The 25605-nt window shown below is 43.5% G+C and overlaps 1 protein-coding gene across 1 annotated transcript; it reads left to right on the top strand.

The window, feature by feature from the left end:
• Window positions 1-2445: 2445 nt before the first annotated feature.
• Window positions 2446-25316, top strand: RND3 (Rho family GTPase 3). Its single transcript, XM_081168013.1, has 5 exons — window positions 2446-2812; window positions 3493-3580; window positions 16215-16324; window positions 19623-19757; window positions 23335-25316. Exons 1-5 carry the CDS (start codon window positions 2663-2665, stop codon window positions 23584-23586), a joined length of 735 nt encoding a protein of 244 aa, XP_081024139.1. The 5' UTR covers window positions 2446-2662; the 3' UTR covers window positions 23587-25316.
• The last annotated feature ends 289 nt before the right edge of the window (window positions 25317-25605 follow it).

Raw genomic sequence — 25605 nt, 5'->3', positions numbered from 1 at the left:
GCACTAGCCCTGATTACCTCAGCAAGAAACACAGCTGCATAGCCAAAAGAGGCGAGCATGAATTGCATAGCTAAATGCAAGCTCAGAGAGGCAAGAAGCACCATTGACCCAATAGAATATGCCAGACTAAGGGCAGAACTGGCATCTCCAGGTACATCAATGCTTCCATGTGATCCTAGTTTGGCTGTGAGTCTGGGCACCCCCAGTGCCCCTGGAAGGAATGGTAGGGAATGCTGTCAGTCTCATCGCAAAGCTTGTCACAACATAAAAAAATCTTAGTGATAAGAAACCAGAAGATGAAACGAGAGGTACAAAATTGTCTCCAAACCTATGGAGGCATCCCCTCTCCCCTAGCTATCATGTGCAAGACCACATTTTTAATCACACTGCCTATCCAACCCACATTTTACAGTGGCGTTTGATGGGGATGCAAAAATGCTTGGTCTTTATCTGTAAAGCCACTGGTACACATGACTGACAGACCATAGGCAGGGAACCAATATATGTCGAATTTCAAAGCACCATTTTAGTGGCCACAGCCACTACATGTGACTTTAGTCACATACAGCGGGTATGTGAATCAGCTGTAAGCGTCACAGGCATGAAAAGAATGATGCTTCAAGAGAAATGATCAGGAATCGTATGTGCTCAGTAACAACAACGACATAAAAGATTTACTTCCTGATCCTGAGCAGGGAGGGAGACAGCAGACTTTGCATTGTGCAACATCTTAGTATAACTGGACCTAGAAAAGGGCTGATTACATTGACACTAGAGGCACTTCCTGGATAGGTGGAGATTACCCAGATTTCCTTATCTTAGCAAAGTTCATTCTTCTCATTTATTTTTGGCAAATCTGCCAAAGAAATTTTTCTCCCTCTTTTATCTGAAAATAGCAGAAGAATAACCGATTCACACATTTCGCCAGTTTGAGAACTGTTTTCCCATTCTAAGCTCCTGCACTGATTGAATTCATTATATTCTTTCCCTTTCCTCAGCTTATAAAGAATATAGTTTGTCTCACTTTAAGCATAATCAAGCTTGCGCTTTGCAGAACGACTTTACCAAACAGCTACACAGGAGGACCATATCCACTGTGGGAATAACAAAACATTGTAATGAAACAACAACAACAGTCTGATGACACTTTAAGGGCCAGCAAATTTACTACAGTATAGTAGAAGCTCTCAGAGACTTTATCAGCTGGTGATGGTATCAGATTACATTGCTGTATCTGATGGTCAGTTCCTTTAAGAGATATACCTTTCACTTTAATATACTGTATCTGCAAAAAGTCTCCTCCCCCCTTGGAATCCCTTTCCCAAACACAACTCCTCAGAGCTTGTCCTGTTTGGCTTGTAGCCTTTTCCACCACCACCATGGGCAGCTCCCCCCCCCCCGAAAAAATAAGTAAATAAATAAAAATACTTAATTAATGCAGGACCCTAGGTCAACTGGGGAAGAGTTGCACTCCTAGTTCATCGGCATTTTTCTGACATACCCTCCTCACTATAAGGATGTGGCTTGGCTGCATGTATGTACATTTCAGCATATGATTCTCTTTCCAAAGCGGTTTACCCCAACACTCTGATTCCAATGAAAACCCCACTTTGCTTCAAAGCCTTCCATGTGCAGCCCCTGGCGTAGCTGCCCTCCACCCCACCCCCAATCAAGTAAATAAAAATACTGAACTGACCAATCTCGCCACAGATACCTTGGTTCAGCTGCTTTTGGGTGAGGAAAGGGAGCATACTGGTAGGGTAAATTTAATTAGTTAATTAATTGCACATACCCACAGACATTAATACCTGCATTAAAGTGTTGCTGGGGACTGGAGTGCAGGAGAGAGTAGGGGGTGGGGGAGAGGGAGGGAGGGGGGGAGAGAGAGAGAGATAGTGTGTGTCTGCAGTTGCTCACTGGTGAGGATGGGGCAGGCATGCACTCTGCACGCGACCAGAGGAACGCTGCCTCGCGCCTGCTTCTCCCATCCCTGGGCTCAGTCCTGCGACTGGAAAAAAAAAAAGATTTTTGCCGGGGCTGAGCTTTGCCACAAAATGCTGTTAAGCCCGGCAGTCAAAAAATAAATAAGGCTATCGATTCTACTACACCTCATTGAAAGTGTCTGTCTCAAGGAACGCGATCGAGCGAGTTTCGTGGCCAGAACATCCTCTCGCCCTTCCTTTGGGTTTCTAAGCAGCAGCAGCAGCAGCAGCAGCTAAAACAAACCGAAGCCGCTTCCTCCTTCCTTGTGCGAAGTTCTCCCTCCGCTTGCTCCAGGTGGCTTTTCTCCCCTAGAGGGCGCGTCGCAGCCGGCCGAAGGCGCCTCCTTGGCCGCGCTTTGAAGGCTCCATAAAAGGACAAGAGGCGGATCGCTTACTTTCTCTCCTTGAGCTCCGGATTGGAAGGCGGCGGGGCATATAAATCCGGGCAGGGCGGAGTGAAACAAAGCAGTTTGCAAGCAGCCGGACCTGCTAGGAGGGAAGGAAGAACTTTAGAGGGGGCGGCGGCGGCGGCAGCAGCAGGGGGGAGAGAGAAAGGACTTGTCGAGCGCACGGCGGCGAACCGCGCGGTTTCTTCTGCTTTTCTTGGTTTCTGCTCCCCATCGTGCCGTTTCGTTGGTTTTGTTTGAGAGAAGACGGGGGGAAGGGCTAAGGACACCTCAATGAAGGAAAGAAGAGCCAGCCAGAAATTATCCAGCAAATCGATCATGGATCCTAATCAAAACGTGAAGTGCAAGATAGTCGTGGTTGGGGATACCCAGTGCGGAAAGACGGCTCTGCTGCACGTCTTTGCCAAGGACTGCTTCCCGGAGGTACGTGTGGACCCGCTTGTCTGAGTTCTAGGAATTTAGCGCTACGTGGTTCTTTTACGAAGAGGAGCGCTGTGATTTCTTTTTGGTTAAAGTTAACTTTCAGCGCTATCTGTTAAATCTGTGGGAAGCCAATTTAAAGCGGGTTAGACCGTTTTCACAGAAGAGATCCCAGGATGCTTAACCCCCCACCCTCACAGGAATCACTAAAAATAAAAATAAAGCATCTTTAAGACGACCTCCCTCTCTCGTGCCCTATTGTGAGCCACGCGTGGAATGCGGGATAGAACTCGAACGTTCTTTCTGCGCTCGAATTAGAGACCCATTCACTGAGGCAGCGCCGGTTCAAGCCTCGCGCCCAGTGGTGGTGGAGGGAAGCTCTTAGATCTTTCCGTATTTTATAGGTCGTGGGTTTCAGCGCCGCGCTGGAATTCACGAGCCCATCCCGCTGGTGTAAGTTGCCTATTTTCAAACGCTTTGTTGGTTTTCAGTGAAAACGGTCCAATCCCTCAGTAGTTAGGAAATGGTTAAAGAATTAAGAAGGGTGAGGGGCCAATTTAGGCTGAAATCTCTGTGGTCTCTCCCCCCCCCCCAAATTTACAAGAAAGATGTGTTTGATACGCGGTGCAAACATTCAAGAGATGGTAATCTACTATTTGTGTTTTCTCCCTTTCCTTGCCCAGAACTACGTCCCCACCGTGTTTGAGAATTACACGGCCAGTTTTGAAATAGACACACAAAGGATAGAACTCAGTCTCTGGGATACTTCTGGTAAGGGATTTTCTTGCTCGCAGGAATGCCTGTTCTGTTTCCATGCCATTCTGGTGACTCACATTGGTTTGTATATAATTACAAGCCATTGCTGTAGCCTCTGTTGTTAACACCCTGCAGATGATGTAACTACTTGCCTTTTAGTTTTTTTATTTTACTTTAATGGACTTTAATGCAACCTGACTCCTTTCCCTCCCTGCCCCCTCTTTTTAATTGCAACAATTTCTGCATTGTGGTGAGACTGAGACAATCATGTTTACCTAACTCCCCTTCCCGGCTTGACTCTATAAAGGTTCTTGGGATAATTAACTGAACAGATGGGAGAGGGTTATTATGGCCTATCATGAGCCTTTCATTTTAATATTTGTCGCCGCTGCTGCGAAAATCAGCATGTGTTCTCCTTTTGGTAATATGTGATTATACAGAAACAAGGAGCTTAGCAGCTACACAAATGCCTAAGTGTGAGAGGATGTTTTCCTTGTGTCCTCACTCCTCCTCAGGATCTGCTTCTAAGTGTTCCAAATATCCCCCCCCCCCAAAAAAAAAACCACCATGCATAGGAAGCCTTCAACTCAGCATAATGAGAAGTAAAGTTACTCATTGGAAGTATTTGGCTGTAAAACCAGCAGGGGGTGAGAAAGCTTCTGAAGACATGGAAGTTAAGCGAGTGAGAAAGAAAAACTGGAGTTTGGTAGTGGTTGTGATGTTCATTGATTATGTTGCCTGTTTGTAGGTACAGTAGGTATAGGAGACTAGCGGCAGATGAAGTGTCTTAATACCAGACCATTGGTTGATTTCTCAGTATTGTCTACACCAGTGTTTCCCAAACTCTGGTCTCCAGCTGCTTTTGGACTACAATTCTCATCTTCCCTGAGCACTGGTCTTGCTAGCTAGGGATGATGGATTTCCAGCTGCTTTGGATTACAACTCTCAAGTTTGGGAAACACTGGTCTACATTGACTAACAGGAGCTCCTGGGGGTTTCAGGCAAGAGTCCTTCCTGGAGACAACAAGGATTGAACCTGGAACCTTCTGCCTGCAAAAGCTGTCCTCTGTTGCTCAGTTTCCCAAGTCTTGTTTGATTAAAGAAAGCAGTGTTCTTCTACTATTACTCCTGTACCATGCTACCCACCTCCTTTCCAAATTGACGGCTGGCCATGTAGTTCAAGTCATTATTGCCTTTCCTATAAGAGTCACAGCCACTGTCTTGTAGAACCTTGATTTGGGGGGAAATGAAGAAAAAGCACAACTTGCTTGGATCAGCTAAGAAATCCAGTTTTGAGGGACAAATGTTCATTTTCTTCTATAGCAGTTGTGGCCAAGTTTCATAACCTTGGGAACCACTCCAGATAGTAGTCTAGAGCGGTTTTTCTCAGCCTCGGGTACCCAGATATTGTTGCACACCAATTCTCATCACCCCTGACCACTGGGCCATGCTGACTGGAGCTGTAGTCCAAGGTTGGGAAAAGCTAGTATAGAGGCTGGCTCCATAATAATAAAGTTAGCCCCATTTAGTAGCAAGAGCCTCCTTTGTGGAGAAGAACATTTAAGCATGGCATTACATGGAACAGAGGTCACCAACATGGTGCCCTTCACACATTGCTGGACTCCAACTCCTGCCATTGCCAGCCAGCATGGCCAGTGGTCAGGGATGATGAATCCAGCAGAATCCACAGGTCACCATGTTGGCTGCTCCTGACATAGAGCATCCCAAAGGGAGCTTTTTGCACCTTTTTACAACTTGGAAAGGTTCTTGGTAGGGTCACCAAGATTATAATGGCCTTGGAGCCATATCTAGGATGCCAGTTGGCCTTCCCTGTTCCAAAGGATGCTAGTTGGTTTATGGTGGAAATGAGTGTATGGGAGTCATCGTAGCTAGTATCTTTTGAAGTTAAGATGGGGAACATGTGGTCCTCCAGATGTTATTGGACTACAGTTCCATCATTGCTGGTTGTTGGCCATGCTGGCTGGAGCTGGTGTTGGTTGGAGTCAGTCCAGCAACATCTGGAGGGCTGCACTTTCCCCATCTGTTCTCTAAAGACTTTTGGGGGGAGGACTTGGAGCATATAGTAGGTTCTTCCAAAGAGCACTCTCTTTCTCTTAAGGACATAATTTCCTATTCTTGTGCTAGTTTATATGAAATGTGTTAAGTTTTTTGGGTTGTTTTTTAAGTTCCTGCAGAGATAATCCATTGGCAGAGATGAGGGCTATAAAGCACCGTGCTTAATGGGGGAGAGTTAAAATCATCTTTGTTCGCTGGCGTTTATGACAGATTAAAGAACACTCTGTGGCAGAGTGCAAGAGGGCGACCAAGGAGAGGGAGACAAAGGAATGTACAGGGTGCTGAGAGCAGCTAGCAAGGGAATGTGAGTGCTGTCTCTTGTCACCAAATGCAGGAAGAGAGCAGACCACCCAACCTAGAAGCCATCCATCCCAGGGCAGAGAAGCAAAATGGAGCTGGAGAAGATACCCCCTACACACACACACACACACACACACACACACACTTTTCACAGCAGAATGAAAAGCGCAGTTGAATTACTTAATGGCTTTTGCAGTAACTTCAAGAAATGGACAAGATTTCTTTTATTTTACTTGCCTGCCAGTAGCAAGAGCCTAAGCACAAAATCTGCTTGTGGCACACAAAGGGGTGTCCTGTGAGGAAGGCACGTTGAAGGCGATAAAAGGCTGAAGTGGCAAGACTCTGCTTGTCTTGTAAATCTGGCAACACTTGTACAGCTCTTTTGAAGAAACCACAGCTAAGCTCTTTCTGCCTTGGCAGCCTTAACATGAACATTACTGCTGTTGGCATCACTGGAATGCATGTTTCCAGATGTGGATGACAGCTGTGAAGGCTGGCAGTTCTGGGGTTTTTTCATTCTCTCTCTCTCCTACAGGGGAATGCTTGCTGCCTTTTTCACTCTTCTGTGATAAAGCCAAATTAAATTCTCTCCCCCCCCCTGCCTCCCATTGCCTTAGTAGGAGAATGAACATGAAATGAAGAGGGAGCAGCAAAGGAATTAAAAGGGGGAGGGGGGATTTATCACATCTGCAAGACTTTATTTCTTAAATATATTTTTTTGTGCATGAGGACTGACCTTAATCTATGTTTTTTGTATCTTGCATAATGGTCAGAAAGTAAAGTCCCATTGAACTCAATGAGACTTACTCTATGTGAATATGTATGGGATTAGACTGCCATTGACATTTGCTTGCTCATTCCTTCAGACGTTTGCCACTGGGACTTACTCAAAGTGGATTCTTCTGCCTATTCCAAACTTAGTTATTTATTATTACATTTATATTCCACTTTTCCAACAAGGGTTGGTTCTATCGTCTCTATTTTATCCTTACAGCAACCCTGTGAGGAAGGTTAGATGGACTGACATTGACTAACCCAACATCACCCAAATGGATGAGTGGAGATTTGAACCCTAGCTTCCCTGGTCCTAGTCTAACACACTAACCACCACACCATACTGGATCTGGGATTCTTTCTTCCTGGGCTTAACATGGACCAAGGCATAGCCTCACATTCTAGACAGGATATGAAAATTGATTCAAAGAGGCCTTCAGTATATTAGTTTGGTATTTTACAGACACTTCTTAATGATCTGTAATTCAACGTATTGGTTATTTATCAAAATACAGATTTGGACACCTAGTTATCTGGGCCTCAGATCTTATGATCTGCCATCTCTGAGTTTGTTTCCTTGTTGTAGATTGTTTACATAAGATCAGCTGTAATTGAGTTGGAATTATTACTGTATGGCAGTTTCTTAACCCTTTTTAAAAGACAGGTCTTATTAGTCTAAGTCAAGATCTGGGCTTGGCCTCAAAAGTCCTCATTTTCCAGTATGGTGTCATAGCTTAAGTAGGTCAGATCTGCAACAGCTGAGTTGGTTGCAGAGGTTAATTATGAGCAATATAGTGTGATATTTTCCTATCAAAGACAACTGGGGACAACTGTATTGGAAGAGCAAAATAGGGTAAAACAACTAAGCTATTCTAGATGGTCTGTCTGGAAGGATTTGCATTATTTAAAGTTTTGGCAGCACTCTTGCAATGCTTTCTCGGGACGCGGGTGGCGCTGTGGGTAAAACCTCAGCGCCTAGGACTTGCCGATCGCATGGTCGGCGGTTCGAATCCCTGCGGCAGGGTGCGTTCCCGTTGCTCAGTCCCAGCACCTGTCAACCTAGCAGTTTGAAAGCACCCCCAGGTGCAAGTAGATAAATAGGGACCGCTTACTAGCGGGAAGGTAAACGGCGTCTCTGTGTGCGGCTCTGGCTCGCCAGAGCAGCTTCGTCACGCTGACCATGTGACCCGGAAGTGTCTGCGGACAGCGCTGGCTCCCGGCCTCTAGAGTGAGATGAGTGCACAACCCTAGAGTCTTGTCAAGACTGGCCCGTACGGGCAGGGGTACCTTAACCTTTACCTTTTGCAATGCTTTTATAGAGCAATGGGACAAAATAAGATAATTTAAACACATGAAAGATAGTATTGGAAATCCTACAGTTTAGTGACTGCAGAATGTCTCTACTGTAGAATAACCACATAGAAATAATGACCCACATTTAATGATACCACTTAGGAAATACTATTTTTTTTTTTTTAGATGCTAGTTTAATTTGATAGTGGTATTCCCAAGACATTTCCATATGAGTTTATTAGTCTCCAGTGTTAACCCCATTAAACAAGTATATCTCCTTTAAATCATCACCTGTCTTGCATGAACATTTCTGAATGTTTAGTGTTTCCCATTAACTGAAGTTAATTGCTGTTTGACTTTAAATGCATCCATTTGGAGAAGTAATTCTGGTCTTACTGTAACTGAGGTCAACAGCAAAGATCCAGAAATCAGTAAACAAAGACGAAAATCTCTTTAGGCTTTGCCCTAAACACTTGAATGGCAATCCATATACTCCTTCCTCCAGAGCAGCCTTTCTCAACTTTGGGTCTCTAGTTGTTGTTGGACTACAACTCCCACCATTTCCTAGCCAGCATCCTAGTCAGGGATGATGCGACTTGTACTTCAAGAACATCTGGGGGTCCAAGGTGGAGAGAGGCTGCTCTAGAGAGTCAACCCTGTGGAAGCTGTGATATCATTCTATCCCAGCTAAAATAGACAGGCGCCACTGAAGCTGCAAGTTGCAATAAGTTGAATGGTTTCTTCTAGCCTTCATCAACCTGGTGCCCTTCAGATCCTTTGGGAGTTTGTCCAAGGCTGGTTTACAGCATGGTGACCACATTTTTAACAAGAATGCCACACATTCTGAGAGTTTGCTACTCTGTAGTATGTTTGCACTCGCCAGCAGCTTGTTTAACTTCTAGTTTATCAAGCTGGGGAGCAGGCAGTGTACAAAAGTCTGGTAGAAATGCAAGCACACATCTCTTTGCCACAGCCAGGCCTAGGGTTCTTTCTGCAATTGGGTCCGTGTTGTGTCACACTCTTCCTGCCTGTGCCCTTGTGGCACAGATGGATCACTTATGGTATACAGAACGATACCCACAAAAAGAATGACTTTGCAAGATGTTTTCATTCTGCACCCCTGAAATATCTTGACTTTTCCTGGGGAGGGTATACTGGTATTAAATCTTTAGATGGAGAAATATTTGAGCATTGCACATTAATGCAATTGGGCTGGGTATGTATCTGATTTCCACCCTCTCCCCCTTCACAGCAGCTGTGGAATAATTTGCAGAAAATCATATATAATTCTGTAGTCTTATTATATGGCATGCAGCAGCAGTAAATGAGTTCATTTTTTAACAAGATCATTTCAGAATAATGTTTGGCTACTCATAGCTTCTTCAGATCCTGTCTAATGGAATCCATAAAGACAATTTACCTGTGTCTGGCTTCTGCTGAATATCCTATCAAAGCTGAAACACATATTTTATCTTCCCTCATTAAAATTTGACTCCCTTACATAATTCAAATTTCATGGGTGCACCATAAAACCGTGAAGCTGTTGCAGCCATCTTATGGGCTTAACTATATATCCCAAATACTTCATGAATTGCAGAATATCAAGGAAACCTGAAAATGTGGACTTGGGATGGACGTTCTCAACAAGAGTATCAAAGAGTGGCACAGATTCCTAATGAGTTGAGCTTGCTGTGGTTCTGAGGCTCACTGTGTGTCTTTCACTCTATATAGAGCAGACAAAACTGTCTGATCCCCTGAAGAGTTCTGTATACGTTCCAGAATCTTGGTGTACCTCATAAAGAGGGTGCTTATTATTGACAAATGAATTAAACCCTGAATTGCATTCTTCCTCTTGTAGCCTTTAGTAACTGGTTACTCAGTTACCCTGAATCCAGTATTCCTTAGCTGGAAATTACTAGGATCTCACTTTAAAACTTTCATGGAGTCGGTTGTTGGAATGTGAGAAGCCTTACTTAAGAGATGGGTAGCCTGTGGTCCTCCAGATTTTTTTTATGTTTCAGCTCCCAGCATCCCTGATTATGGGCCATGTTGGCTGGGGCTGATGAACGATGGAGTCCAACAACCTTTGGAGGGCAACAGATTCCCCATCCCTGCCTTACTTTGTAAAACAAATACCTGCTACTTAGGGAGAGCGACTTCCAAGTACTTTGAATTTAACTTGTAAACTTCGGAGATGAACATGCAAATTGAAAACTTGGTCAGCTTAGGGCATTGGTATGGGACATGCTGAGGCAGTCTTTCACCCCGGGGTCATGGGCAGATATCTGACACAAAGATCAACCACAAGTTACTGCTGGCTGTCACTAAGTCTGATCTGACATTAGTCTGTAACAAATGGTAGTGACAGACTTTTCTACTGTTCTAAGTGATAGTGTGATATTTCAACCTCTCTCATCATCAAAATCATTGCCGTAATCAACCCAAAGCCTGCATGAGGGGAAAAACACCAAGGAATCCTTGGAGTTGTAGTTTGTGGATCCTAAAAAGTGTTAGAGATTATTAGTCCCCACACAGAACAACAGTTTACAGAGCCCCAGCAGATGGGGAATTTATTGTTAGCAAACAAGAAGTCTGTACTTTGAACAGAGATCACATCAGACATGATGCAATAGAATTTCTCAGTGAAAAGCCACATAAACTTAAGCCAAAACTTTTGGTTATGCTGCGTCAGCATGTCCTTTGCAGCCTGGTATTGCCACCAACTTAGCAAGCAGAGTGGACAATCTTTACTTCCAAAGCTCCATTTTGACAGGAGATGTTGTAACTCCTTGGCTTCCTTTTGGCAACTTTCATGCAAGGTGTAATGGCAGAGTTTTGCTCATCTCCTGTCTTGTCTATGGGATTATAAACTGCATTTTTTGAGCGCTTAGCTGCTTTAAATGTCCACATGGAGTCAGGCTAATATATACTTTTACACAAGTAGCACAGGCTTACTTTGAAGCATACTTTTAGAGTCAAAATCCTATCATGGCATTCCTGTTGCTCTTGTGGGCTTCCTATTGACATCTGATTGGTCATTGTGAAGACAGAATGCTGGGCTAGGTAGGACTTTGTTCTGAACCAGCGGGACTGTTACCATGTTCTTATGAAACCATACTCACAGTTCCTGCAAACTTAGAGGTGGCTAGAAATCAGCCTTCCTAACCTGGTGTCCTCCAATGTTTTGGACTCCCAATTCCCAGGGATGGTATGGGTTATAGTAGCAACAACATCTGGAGGGCACCAGGTTGCAGAAGGATGAAAAAGGTATGCGTGTGTGGTATGCATTTCACAAAATCTGGATCTGAAGCTTTGTTGAAGTCACAGTGATTTTGTCAATCTGCTCGTTTTCTTTAGTTGAGCATGGTTTCACATTTTCTGAGACCATCTTGGAGAAAGATTGAACAGAGTATGCTATTGAGCTGCCTTGAAAAGGGTCTGTTTAGACTTGACATGCATTCCCAAGATTCCTCAGGCTCTGAGGATTTTGTTCTGGTAAGGAGATTGGAATGATGAAATGCCCTATTGAATTCTATCTCTCGGCTTTTGTTCTGAGTGGCTGTCTTCTTTGGGCATTGATAAAGGATCCCACTATTGCTTGTTTGAAAGAAGAGAGAAAACACATTTCTTGTGAAGCATCTGAATTCTGCAAACTCTCAAAGGATGCACTTAAAGCCTCCCATTCATTCCCTTGCATTCTTTCCCAGAGAAGAATGGCAGCTTGTCTCATTTATGTGAAAGCTTCATATACTTGTCTTAGCATGCTGCATTGTAATAACAGGAAATTTTTGTCCATAGTAAGTGTAATCACAGATCCGACTGGTATAAGTGCATGCCATACGTATGCATGTGCATATATGGTGCGATAGACCTCTTGAGGAGTGGTGACTGAGCACTTAGGTATGTGTCTAAGGAATTTTTTTTCCTGGGTGAGGCTCTTCACTCTTCTCTTGAGCAAGCAACGTCTCTGTCCAAATTTTAATGATCCTTAAAAGCAAATGCCTTATCCTGCCCATACCTGTTTCAGAATATTCTGATGAGAAAGGAGGGTGGCAACTATGCCTAGAGCTAAGTGATAGCTGTGGGTGGAAATTGCAATGTGATCTACACCTGCCTAACACTCTGAAATTAGTAGAGGTCATCTAGCACATGGAATGCTGCACCAGGGGCCAATCTGGTGCAGTAGATGGAGCACTAGAGCTGGAAGAATTGCTTTAAAATCTCTGCTTGCCATGAAATTCTTTGGTTGACTTTAAGAGATGCACAAGAACAGGAATTAGGGGACCTGTGGCCCTCCAGATGTGGTTGGACTATAAGTCATCTTCACTCTGGGCCATTGGCCATGATGGCTGGGACTGATGGGAATTGGAGTCTAACCACAACTGAAGAGCCACAGATTCCCCAACACCATATATGTGGGAACATAAGCTGCATCAGACCAAGATCCATCAGGTCTTTGGTAAGCTCGCAACCCAAAGGCAAAAGCTTGTAGTCTGTCCTCACCCCTTTATCTGGAATTGAGGAGTGCATGGAGGCTTCAGTTAGTTACTTATTAAGCCACTGATAGTGTTAAATGGATCAGGTGACAGGAAATAGCACCTCTCCAGCCTGAAAAATCAGATAGCCAGTGCCAGTCAGAGTAACCAATGCCTGGCTAGACAGACAAATCATCTCATGTCCTCATGGATAATGTCCACTTCCCTTTTCCCAATAGTAGCCTCATCGGTAGTAATCCTCATGGGGGTTTGTAAAGATTAAGAACTCAAAAAATAAAATAAAATTAGCTTCCATAGACAGGTGTGGGCAGATGGACTTCTGCATGTTTTGCAAGAATACCTTACAGCACGGGTAGCCAACACCAGTGGTTGAGACATGGTTGAACTACAACCTCCATCCTCTCATCCCACTGGCCTTGCTGATGGGAATTGGAGTCCAATAACGTCAGGCTGCTGCCTCCGCAATACAGCTGTCACTTGGCAGTACTGGCCCAGTAATAAAATGGACCCAGGCCCATTAGTTCCTTGAGAAAGTATGCCTTTACCAGTGTTGTCCAAACTGCAGCCTGACAAATGTTGGCTCTTGGGACCCAGCCCAAAGGTTAATGGCTGCTTGCAGAACCGATAAGAGAGGCTGTTTCACCCATTGCCCGTGCCTGCTTTGACAAGGCACATGAAATCAGATATTGTGCTAGGAAAAAGGAAATCTCCACTTCCTGCAGAGGTTTAAATAGCCTGTTGCACGTTTAACTCTTGTGCTGAAAGATGAGCATTACGATAGGTTTCTGACGCACTGAAGCTATCAGTAGCAATACACAGGCATGTGATTCAAGGCTGTGGAGAATCTGGAGGAAACTTTCAGACTGAGCAGACCACCTTCTGTTTGCCAAGGCTTCAGCCCATATGTTCCTGTTTGCTTCAAAAGTAGCATTCCTCAAATTCTTTCCTTGTGGTCTTTAGCTGCCCAGCTGGTCTGTTTTTTGAGGCGAGTTCCTTTTGCTGTTTACCTTACTACACCCTGAAACAGCAGGAGCTTCTTTTGCCAGGAGGAGGAACCTGCACACAAGCGTCTTTCTAATACGATTGCATCGTTGTTTCTGTACAGCCCTTCAAAGCACTGTTTTCATTTCATCCATTTAAATCCTGGAGATTTTGAATACAACCAGCTTCCCCAACCCCAGTGGGTGAACCTGACCATCTAGTGTTTTCCTAACACACCTAATGTGGTTCCAATAATCCTGTACATAAATCGTAAACTCCCTTCTCCCAAGTGTGGATTCTTGTGCAACCAAAATGGGCAGCACCTCACAGGATTGTCAGGTTATGGGGAATTCCAAAGTTTGGAGAACTACAAAAAAGTGTGTGGGAACCCCCAATAATAATCCAGTGAGGACAGAGCATGCTCAGTGGTTGTGGAACAGTGACTTTTCAGAGGAAAAAACTGGTGGTGGTGCAGGAATGGAATCATCTTCTTCTTTGGCGATCACTTATAGCCAAGTAAGATTCTTCAATTCGAGTGCTTGCAGGCCAGTGTTTCCCAGTTGTCAGTGTTTATACTACATTTTATAAGGTTTGCCTTGGGAGAGTCTTTGAAACTCTTTTGTTGACCACCAGCATTACGCCTTCCATCTTTAAGTTCGGAATAGAGTGGTTGCTTTGGAAGACGATGATCAGGCATCCACACAACATGACCAGTCCAATGAAGTTGATGTTGAAGAATCATTGCTTCGACACTGGTGATCTTTGCTTCTTCCAGTACACTGGCGTTAGTTCGCCTGCCTTCCCAGGTGATGTGTAATAGCGCATCCTAGAAGATGACATGGTTGGCAGGAGCATTTTACGCGGTTGCAGGTCCCACCTGAAATGTTGATAAGTTTGAATTCTATTCCTCTGGATTCCTGGTAGAGAGCTCTTGGTCATTTAAAATAAGCCATAGAGTTCCTTAAGAGATGGCCTGTTTCAGCAAGCTCTTTTGCCTTGCCGGAAGCTGCCAAAAAGGCAGTGGCTCTCAAGGAGATGCTGAACGTAAATACCAAAAGAGAAATCCCCTCTAATTAGCTGTTACAGGTTCTAGCAGTTCATTAAACTGTGAGAGCTGCAAAGATCTAATTGATATTTGGTGCGGATAATGTTCCTGATGTAATATATTCAGAGGATATTAATAATTACATATAAATGTATTTTGCCAGACACCATGGGACCTATGTGGGCTGTGGCTGTGCGTAATAGTGGTGACTTATTTATACTGAGTCTCCGCAGTGTTTGACACACCGAGCTGAATGTGGCCCCGATATCAGTGGTTGCTGGTCGAGATTCTTCTCTGCAAGTGAATTATAAGTCGCCAGGGAGCAGTAGGAGGACCTTTTGGGCTTCCCAGAGGCATCTGCTTGGACACTGTGGGAAACAGGATATTGAATGAGATGGACCATTGGCTTGATCCAGAAGAGGTCATCCTGGGATTAAAGGGATCGCGACCCTTTAAGTTCCAGGCAGGCAGCACAAATAGGAGGCTTATTAAGCCATGGTGACCGCAGTGTATGGTTGACTTGTTGAGTCAGAGGCTGTGCAAACCTGTCTGTGCACTCCTGCAACTATGCAAACAGCTCAAGGCAGGGAAAGGCATTTTTTCCTCAGGAGGGACCAATCTCTAGGTGTGTTGCCTTGTGTTGTTGCCTAGATGCAGGTAGTTAACCCTTGACAAGATCTACCAATTATGCGGGTACCAGTGTGGCTCTTCATAGCAAAGGCAACTACTGTTTTTCCTTGCATGCGTCTTTTCCTTTTGCTGAAGGTGATAGATTACTGGTTTTAGTTATTATTGAAAGTGGTTGTGTAAAAACTAGCATTTTGCAGGAAGCACATCTACCCTGACTTGGAATGAGCCTAATCACATGTGCAGGTCCAACACTCAAACAGATTCTGAAAGGTTCTGGGATAACAACTGGGCCTAACTTACATCTGTAGCTACTGATACAATAATTAGGCATGATGTTGTATTGCCATGGTCCTTCTAAATCAGTTGTGGGAAAGATTTCACCCTCTAGATGTTGCTGAACTACAGCTCCCATTGGCGCCAGCATGCATGGCCAATGGCCAGGGATGATGGGAGCTGTAGTTTAGCCAAATCTGGTGGGCCAAAGGTTATCCACATCTGTTCTAAATGGAATAAGAAAGCACTGCTTAAAAAAGAGATTTTACTAGGTGACCTTGGCTCAAAGTTAGGAGATTGGGGAGCCTTATTTTCTAGCCATATTATGCATTAATAATCCAGGCTCATCAGAAGAGTTTCAGATTGTTTTGACCTTTGAATGGAAGCTCAGAACTGCATCTGTGTAACTCATTCCTAAGCAGCAGCTCAACATGTGCATCCATCACTGCTGCATGGATTGGCCAGAAGAAAGCCTTACATCAGTATGGGAAAGGCCTGCATGGTCATGGTTTGACACGCGTGGTGATCTGCTGTACCAAGCTTTATGGTAGCCACCACAAATATGGTGCCAATTTGCTTGAAGCTGACCTAAATTAACAATAACCTACTGAGGATATGGAGCACTCTTGATTCTGGCGGGTGGCGAGATCTTGAAAAAGTGGGTGAGGAAGCAAAGGGAAATATAGCAGAGGCATGGATGGAACGCTTAGGGTGCGTCATTTAACTCTGTATACATAATGTTTATTTTCCGCCCATAACATGATCTCACTTATTTCAACAGGGTCTCCTTACTATGATAATGTCCGCCCACTTTCCTACCCAGATTCCGATGCCGTCTTAATTTGTTTTGACATAAGCCGTCCAGAAACACTTGACAGTGTGTTGAAAAAGGTAAGTGATGGAAAATAACTCTAAATGTATATGCAGAGCTAGGATATGTCACTGATGCCATCTGCATATATGATCTTGAAGTGTAAAAGCCAGGCTGATTATTGCTGCACTCCCAAGTATTATGCAAACCAACTGAGAGGCTAAAAATATTAGTCCATTACTCCCCCAGGTTTCAGGTGTGTTGGCCCAGGCAAGTGTTGATCATGGGGTAAAGGTGGTTTTCACTTCAAAATCCTTCTCTAAGGTTTAGATTCAAATCCCTGTGCTGAGGGGGATTTGGGCTCTAGTACCTTGGGAAGGAACTCTTAGCTCAGTGGGGCAGCATGTGATTTCCTTGGAGAAGGTCTCTTGATTCAATCCCTAATTATAGACTTTTGGCAGGAGTGGAGAAACTGCAGCCTTGCACATGTTGTTGAATTTTAGCACTCATCCTGCCTGACAGTTGGCCATGCTGGCCAGGGCTGATGAGATTTGGAACCCAATTACATCTTGATGGCTTATAGGTTTCCCATCCCTGACACACAGTTACATGAACTCCCTGGCCAATGGCATTTGGATAGGTACTGCAATCAGAGTAGACAATATATAGGGCCAGAATGGGGAACCAGCGACCTTCCAGATGGACTCCTAGTGCCCATCAGTTCCAGCCGGCGTGGCCAACAGTTAGGTATGATAGGAGTTATAATCTACAGCATCTACAGGTCCACAGGTTTCCCCATCCCTGATAAGTCGTTAGATGGAATCCAATCAGTTTACTTTTCAGCTTCATAGTTGAATGTATATAGACAGGATGCACAATTATTGGCATACTGTTTTGATCAATATAATTAGTATTCATGCACTTAGCAAGTGAAAAGAGCCAATATCCGCATGATCCTTGTTCAGCCACACAAGGAGAAGATCTCTGGTCCAGACCTAATTCCTAAAGTCAGAGCAGAGGTCAATTCTTCTTTGGTGTGCCACAGTATGAAGACTGACTCTGCCCACCTCTTTCATATTTTGCTGCATACTTCTTAAAGGCGTGCGCCCTTCCTTCTGATGCAACTTCCCCTTGAAAATGAAAGAAGAACCAGAGTTTGAATTGTTCAGTAGTCATGAGTGAGCCAATCCTTGCTGATTTTGATTTAATTAGGAGGATATCCACCAGAAGCTCAAAAGTAATATATATATACTTCCTCTGGGATAGTATGTTTCTCAATACCACTTGGTGGGAATTGCAGTGTTGTTGCACTTAGGCCCTGCTTGCATGCTTCCCATAGGCATCTGGTTGGCCACTGTGAGAACAGGATGCTGGACTAGCTGGGTCTTTCATCTGATCCAGAAGGGCTCTTTGTAGGTTCTTAGTGGATGACCAAGAGGTCATGTGCATAAATGGAAGGGTGCCGTGTGTAGATGAGGCTCAGGTTAGATTGCTGTCAAGAAGAATCTTCAACAGCCCTGGATGCTGTCAGACATGGGCACTATTTCCTGGGTTTCTGGAGAAAATGGCTGCCATAATCTTTACTGTTTGCATGAACAAAGTCCTTGGGATCAGCTGGTGCCTCCTTGCCTTGGCAAGTTTTGGGGAAGGGAAGGGGTTAAATAATCCTCTTCTCCAATAGTGAGAGCTCTTAATTCCCTTTCCACATTTTACTTCCTGCCACCGTTCAAAGAGGTTAAAGCAAACATTACTCATGCCCTGCTTACTGCTGTCATGGCCAACATCAACAAAACTTTGGAACTGTAGGCCTAATATGACCTACAGAGGTGCAGCCCAGTAGACTCAGGAAAGGTGAGAAAAGTTCAGATTCTACGCTAACAGTTTGACTTGTGGAGCAACATAAGCAAGTCCCTAGAACTCAGCTTTAGTTACTTCCTATGTCGCAAGTGTATTGCAGTGATTAACTGCTGTGGAACACAACAAACAGTAGTGCTATTGTTGATTTTGTGTTGGGGTGCGTCACTGACCCTCAACCTCTCTCAAGGCTCCAAATACATTAATAACTTCAGCCTGCAACAGAAAGCACTTTTGACTTGTAAATTATTACCTTATGCTTCTGTCGCATCAGACTTTCCCATATCTTTCCATAAGGTGTTTGTGGCAGAGTTAGGGTGGATCATGACCCAGTTGTGAGCCGCAGACCATCAGCTGGAGACAGTGGTGTACGCAGAGGGTGCAATTAAGCAAAGCAAGCTGTCGCTAAGTCCCAGTGAATTCATTGGGACTGAAATATAAGCAGCCCTTTGCAAATATTTTCTGTGCAGCTGGGAAACCTGGAAAATGTGGGATTGCACAGAGCTCTTTATACATGTAAATGGTATGTGCAAAGACCTTCCCCAGCTTGGTGTCCTGTAGATGTTTTGATCTACAAAACCCATTTCCCCCAGCTAGTAAGGCCAGTAGATTATGGGTAGGATACAGAGCTTCGGCTGGAGGTCAGAAATGGTAGTCTACAGACATTGTCTCGTCCCCTCACTCCATGCATTGAAGTGCACATGACTTGAGTGAACATTAATTCAGTTTTCAATGGTTTGTCCATGATTGTCTACTTTGCTGAGTTGCATTCATTTTTATGCCCTGCAATGTACTTGAATGCTAGAATTCCTGTTCATGTGACCCTCTGGCAATTGTGATGTTTTAACATGCTAGTCCTCTGCACCTGGAGAAAGAACGTAGATAGCATTGTATTCAAGGTTTAAGCTTCACATTTTAAGTTCCCTGCAGTATGGACTATATACCATCTGTGTGTATGACATGGGTTAAGACCATATTTTTGATCTAATTATATGCTTCTCCTTTGTTGTAAGACCTGCTTGTAACTTGGCATTTGGGCAGCTGTTTAAACTTGCTTTGAGAAAACTCCCTTGATTATATCTATTCAGTCAGTTGAGTGAATGAGTCATAGGGAGGGAAAACGTAATGTATGCTATGGCAGCTGGCCTATCTGTAGGCAGGTAGGGATGGATGTCCTCATTTATAAAAGAATATTTTATTCCTGGTTTTCATAATACAAGAAATAAACAATAAACATTTTTTTAAAAAACAACAGAAGTATACATAAGCTCAGATGAAGTACATTATTTTAAACTGAATAATTGCATCAAAATTGTAGATTTTGAAGGATTGCTGCACTGGTTTATTTCAAATAAGTTCACTTTAAAATCTGCAGGGAGTGCTACACCAAATGTTTCCTTCTAGTGCTTCACTGTAGTACAGCTGACAACTGAAGCATGATTCTTTAAAGCATCTCATTGTGTTAGATGGCCGCCTCAGTGTTTCTTATGGCAGCAGGATACTAACACTGTACTATTTTTACAGTGGAAAGGTGAAATCCAGGAGTTTTGTCCCAACACCAAGATGCTTCTGGTTGGCTGCAAGTCTGACCTGCGCACGGATGTTAGTACACTAGTAGAGCTGTCCAATCATAGGCAAACACCAGTATCTTATGATCAGGTAAGTGCTATGTCGTGTTTTGCTTGTTAATGAATGATGCACACTTCTGACTTGATTCATTCAAATCCTCCTTGGGGCACAGTGCTGCAAAGAGTGTTGGTTATATTACACCACTTTTCATCACTGCTGGTGATCAGCAGTTGGGATCTGTACTTTTCTTATATCAGATGCTGTATGCTACTGACTTAAGGGGTTGTAGGTCACTGGTAGAGCATATGTTTCTTAAGCAAACAGTTCAGTCAGTAGCATCTCCAGCTAAGGCTGGGAAGGGCTTCTCTCTAAAACCCTGCTAAGCCACTGCCAGTCAGTTTAGACCACCCTACCTGGCATCCTGCAGATGCTTATCCACATGTCTTGGACTATAACTTCCATCATTCCTGCCCATTGGCCATTCTGGCTGGGGCTGATGGGAGTTGTAGTCTAAGACTTCTGGAGGACACCACGTTGGCACAGCCCAGTGTGGACAATACTGCGCTAGACAGATCAGTGGTCTAAGTCAGTTTAAGGCAGCTTCCAATGTTCCTGTGACTCAGTCAAGATGAGGAAAGTGGGTGCTGAGCAGTGCTAGTGTTGTTGCATAGTCCCACTTCATACTTGGTATTGCATCAGGCTGATGAAGAAAGCGCCTCTCCTCATTAGTGGGGAGTCCATAATTCTCCCCAGTAAGGAATAGGGAGCACTAGACACAGCATACCCTGCAGTTTATGCTCCATCCACATTTGTCTGTATTCTGCTCCTCTTCCACCCATTTCCTATGTTGTTCAATCTGGATAACTAAGCCAGCCATAGGTCCACGTGGCTTTAATGTGTTCTGCTCTCTCTCTCTCTCTAGAGAGGAAGAGTGCAACCTTTGTTTCCTTTTGTATTGGTAAGCCATAAAACAGAACTGCTCTTTTTCTTTGAAAAGAACCACTGCGAGTGTGTATACCTCTTCAAACTTGAAACTGGACATTTATGTAAAAGTAATTGCATGCCTTCCTCTCCCCATGGGATTATGACATGAAAGCTACATAGTATTTTGTAAAGCTCCATAAACATCAGTCCTGTGTAAGACCAACAGTCTGCCCACTTCTAAGGCACACTTAACTGGAAGAAAATTCCATTGAAATTGGTGAGGCTTACCTCTGAGTAAATTTGGGTGGGTTCTTTTGGGCTTCAGTGTCCCATTTCTTCACAGGGTCCCTGTTTTTGATAGAATTGTCTAGTTGTATAGAATGTTATGGGCTTCCCCCTTTTCTTTTTCACATCTCACAAGGATTGTACACTTTAATGTCAAGTGACAACTGGACCGAGGTGGGTCGGGACTGCTGATTCGCTTAGATCTGTCAGCAGCCTTTGATATGGCCGATCATGATCTTCTGGACCACCACCTCGCCGATGTGGGGATACAGGGCACAGCCCGACGATGTCTGTGCTCTTTTATCTCTGGTCAGGCACAGAGGGTGGCACCAGGGAGGGAGATGTTGTTCATGCTTGTTGAAGCTGTTGTTGGAGTCCAACAGCATTAGAACACCACAGAATAGGCCGTCCCTAGAATAGGGACAAGAAAGACACAGTGTCTTTCTGTTTTGGATGGTGGCTTCCAAGTAATAGTCATGATTCAAGGCTTTTCTGGTACGTTCCATAGCTGCAAACGTTGGCCTCCAAGGGCTGCATTTTTGTAGATTATAAATAATGTTTTTCTATAATATATGAAGCAGGGTTACTCCTCCATTCTTCTTCTCCTCAGTGGTTTCCAACAAAATGTTTTTGACTTTACTCACTGGGAATTAATTGACTAGTCCAATCCAAAACCCTCTGATTGCCACTTCAGTCATTAGACAGGCTGTTTAATTAATGTTGACTGAGTCTCTTATCCCCATTCCCCCCTCCCTTCCCTCCATTAAAAAGTTTGCACAAGGCTGTGTGTCTGAGGATTGCGCCTGTCCCCAAAATTCCAACTGCTTTTCTGAACATCCAGTAGCCTATGGTTTCTGGAAGTCTTCCAAATCATCTCAGTTTGACAGGATGTAGTACAGTGACAAAGTACACGAGGCGTTTCCTAATGTCAGTGGCAAACCTTTTGTTTGTACAACCTCAATCTTTAGACAGTCCAAGTTCTAGTTAAGTGGCGTTTTCCCCAAAACTCTGGTGCTACACAGGAAATCCCTGTAGCATTTTGTTTTTCTCTTATCTTATCCAGAACTGCAGTGGCTGACTTCCTTATCTATGCTTTGAAAGCTTTTGGTAATTTTGTGGGGTGGTAAATAGCAAGGTGGGAGTAGAATGCGTGATTTGTATGGTAAACAGGGTTCCCCTCCCCCAAGTTTAATCCTATTGATTTAGAAAAAGAATTGAACGTTTTGACTGACAAATAACTTTCCCCTTGATGCACCTGCACCACGTTCTCTAGGCACACACTTTAATTCTAGCCATGTTTATCTGGAAGTCAGCCCTATTGATTTCAAGGTCAAACTATTCTGTATGCTTGCCTCTGGCATAAAACTGGCCCTGCTTAGAGATGGAACAGATGCCATCTGATGTTTGAAACCCTGCAGCTAGCATAGACTTCTAGTTTCTGAAGGGCTCCAGTCTGTTGCTTTAAGGGAGCTTAGAGACCGAATTCAGTGGGGTCACCTGACGGCATATGGCTGGATTTTTCTCTTCTGCAACTAGGTGGGGGTTTCTTAAAGTCAACTACTGTAGGTCAGAATCTGAACACATTAAACTATTCAACCTGTGTTTGGGGGGGGGGATGGCAGACACCCAAACCTAAAACTCTACTTTATCTACTGCATAAGCAGTGGTTTGAACCACATCAGATAAGGCAAAGTAGCCTCCTTGGCAAGGGAGGTCCTTGCAAACTCCTTAACCCACTGAAGGCTAAAGTGTCACAAAGATCTGGTCTGTGTAAGGAGTTGTTGCTGGTCTTGCATTCCCACATGTACTAACTCTGCTAGAGGGAATTATTGTCCTCATCTCTGGAAATTTCCAGAGGTGTGAATGACCTTGCATGAGATCTGCTGGTGGGGCGGGTTAGCAGGAACACCAGCCTAGGATTGCTGATGGCCACAAAGACACACCACCAGTACTTGAGACCATTGACCTAAATTTATGAATTGCTGTGGATATAGAACCCTGACATCCATGTGGGTTAGGGCTCATGGGAATTGGAGGCCAACAACATCTGAAGGGCTCCATGTTGGCTACCTCTGCTTGGCCCTACATGCCCTTTCAGGTCAAAAACAAAAGGGTAAATAGATCAGATATATTTTTGCAGCTATGCTTGTACTCCTCAGTTCCTTCCTTGTAAGGCTACTTTGTAAGCTGGGGTTGTGGGTGCTTAAATTGAAGATGCTCTTGGTCTCCATGTCCAATGCAGAAAGTCTTTAAAATTGGTGTGGCCAATAATCTGCAAGTTCTAGGTTGATTTCTGTATTTATAAGGACAGTGGATTCTCCTCCTTATTTGCCTGATGTTTCCTCAAAGCATTATCTCTAAAACAGCATCCCAGAGTAATGATTATATGGCTTGTCTTAGTTCTCTCTGGATTTCTGTTGATGCCTGTAATCTAATCTATTCTCCTCTACCTCCACAGGGTGCAAACATGGCCAAGCAGATTGGAGCAGCCACATACATTGAATGTTCAGCCTTGCAGTCAGAAAACAGCGTAAGGGACATTTTCCATGTTGCTACCTTGGCCTGTGTGAACAAAACAAATAAAAATGTTAAGCGGAACAAGTCTCAGAGGGCAACTAAACGAATTTCACACATGCCAGGCCGGCCGGAACTTTCTACAGTCACCACAGATCTGCGAAAGGACAAAGCGAAGAGCTGCACAGTCATGTGAAGGATTTTGATTCCTTAAATGGAGGTAGCAAGGACAATTGTGTTTGGGTGGGATAGGTGAAGACTCAACGAGAAGTGCCCAGTGAAAATGGTCTCTTGTAAGGGCATGCCAGTGATAAAAGGCGATGATTCACCTTCCGTAGGCAAGAAACTGTACTTGGGGAGCTGGTATGTAGAGGAAGCAGTGGGAAGAGATGGATTCTGAAGGGATGTCAATGTTACTTGGATGAAATACCAAATACGAAGGAAACTATGTGAATATGCTAAAGAAGTGAAAGGATTGGTAGCACCTGAAGAAATGATGTCCTGGAGGATACTTATTTTTAGATCTATTTTTTGAATACCGACTTTGATTTTGATTACAATCTAAAACATTGCTTAAAAAAAAAAGAAAGTCAAGATATTCCTATTCCCTTCATTGTGAAGCTTGACCCTTTGAGACTGTTTGGTTTCCCTCCCCCACCAAAAAAGAGAGAATATGATTGCTTTTCCTCTTGGTTTATGTTAAAGAAATAGGAAATATAGGTTATCCAGAGGAAAACGCTTTGTTAAAAGAGGCTTTAAAATCTTTTTTTCTCCCTGAGGCAACTAGAGAAGGAAGAAATTAAAGAAATCAGTAATAAAATAGCCTTCATAAGCTTCTAATTATATGGAATGAAGCTGAAGAAATATCTGTTAAGAGTAGTTCTCAAACACAGAATCTTCCTCTTCTCCATTGTGACTGTAATGAGAAATTTGATAGTGGCCTGAAAGTCAATTTTTTGAATGACTTCTTCATAAGGCAATTGTATACTGTATGGACGTCCTGTTGCAAGACCTAAACAAATGGTGCTACGATTTAGTTATAAAAAGGTCCTTAATTAGAAAGGAATTTTAGTCTTACTGTCCTCCTAAGCTGCTCCTTGGGTGTGAAGGAGGCCAAACCCAGCACTGTGTAAGGAAATAAGTGCTGCTCTGCTCTATGACTTTTCTACAATTCTATACTGGGTGTTTTTGTTTTTTGTTTCATTTTTTTCCCTTTTTGTTTTTTAAGTTAGCACATGAGCCAACATACCCAATTATCTCTTATTATGATGCATCTCTAAAATGGCTGCATATGGATGACTGTCTCTTATTACACATTTCTGTTTACTTGTAATGAGCACTCTGAGGAAATAGGGGGAGGAGGAACCTGAAGAACAGCGGAGCCTTTAAGGGGTCCCAAGTGGAAACTGGATATTGCATTAATCCTAAAGGTCTAATGCAAGTATATCCAGACAGTGATCATTAAACATTACTTGTGTGACCCAGATTCTGTCAAATTCCTTTTCACTGACTGATGACTATTGTTACATCCACTAAGCCAATCTTGAAAATAGTTTGCAGATGTTGTTATGCTTTAGCAGACACAGCAGAACTCTGCCGAGGGTGTCTCTAGGACTTGTTGAATGCAAGCATTTTTCTCAAATGCTTCATTTTTGAAGTATTATTTCCACAAAAATTCCAGATATATTGCCACCATAATATGCTTTGGATTGATGCAATGGTATGCTTAAGGCAGTATTAAAAAAAAAAAAAAAGCTGGCAAGTGCTTTCTGTATTTAAGTATTGTAAAAAGAAAAATAAGTTAACTGTTTCAGCAAGACACCCTCACTTTTTAACATATGTCCGTCACTTTGTATGTTTGGTTATTGTTTCTGCAGTATTTATTTTTTTCTTTTAAATAAAAAAAATGTTTAGTCGTTGGTAAAATCTCTACTTGTGTGCTGTTCTGTATTGTCCACTGATTGCTTGTATACTTTAGGGTGTAATATAGACCAACCTGAGGATAAGCCCCTCTGAACATGGTGGGACTACTGAGTGGGACTTCTACTTGTAAACATATTCAGGACCTGTGCTATTTGTCTAGAAAACAAGGTGCCGGAACTCACCATGAGCATCTCCCTTTTCTTATACAGTGGTACCTCAGGTTTACATACGCTTCAGGTTACAGCTAACCCAGAAATAGTGCTTCAGGTTAAGAACTTTGCTTCAGGATGAG

Source organism: Podarcis bocagei (assembly GCF_964188305.1).
Source record: "Podarcis bocagei genome assembly, chromosome: 1".
Classification (NCBI taxonomy): Eukaryota; Metazoa; Chordata; class Lepidosauria; order Squamata; family Lacertidae; genus Podarcis; species Podarcis bocagei.
Note: the sequence above shows the minus strand (reverse complement) of the source record. Positions and strands in the feature narration are given on the sequence as shown.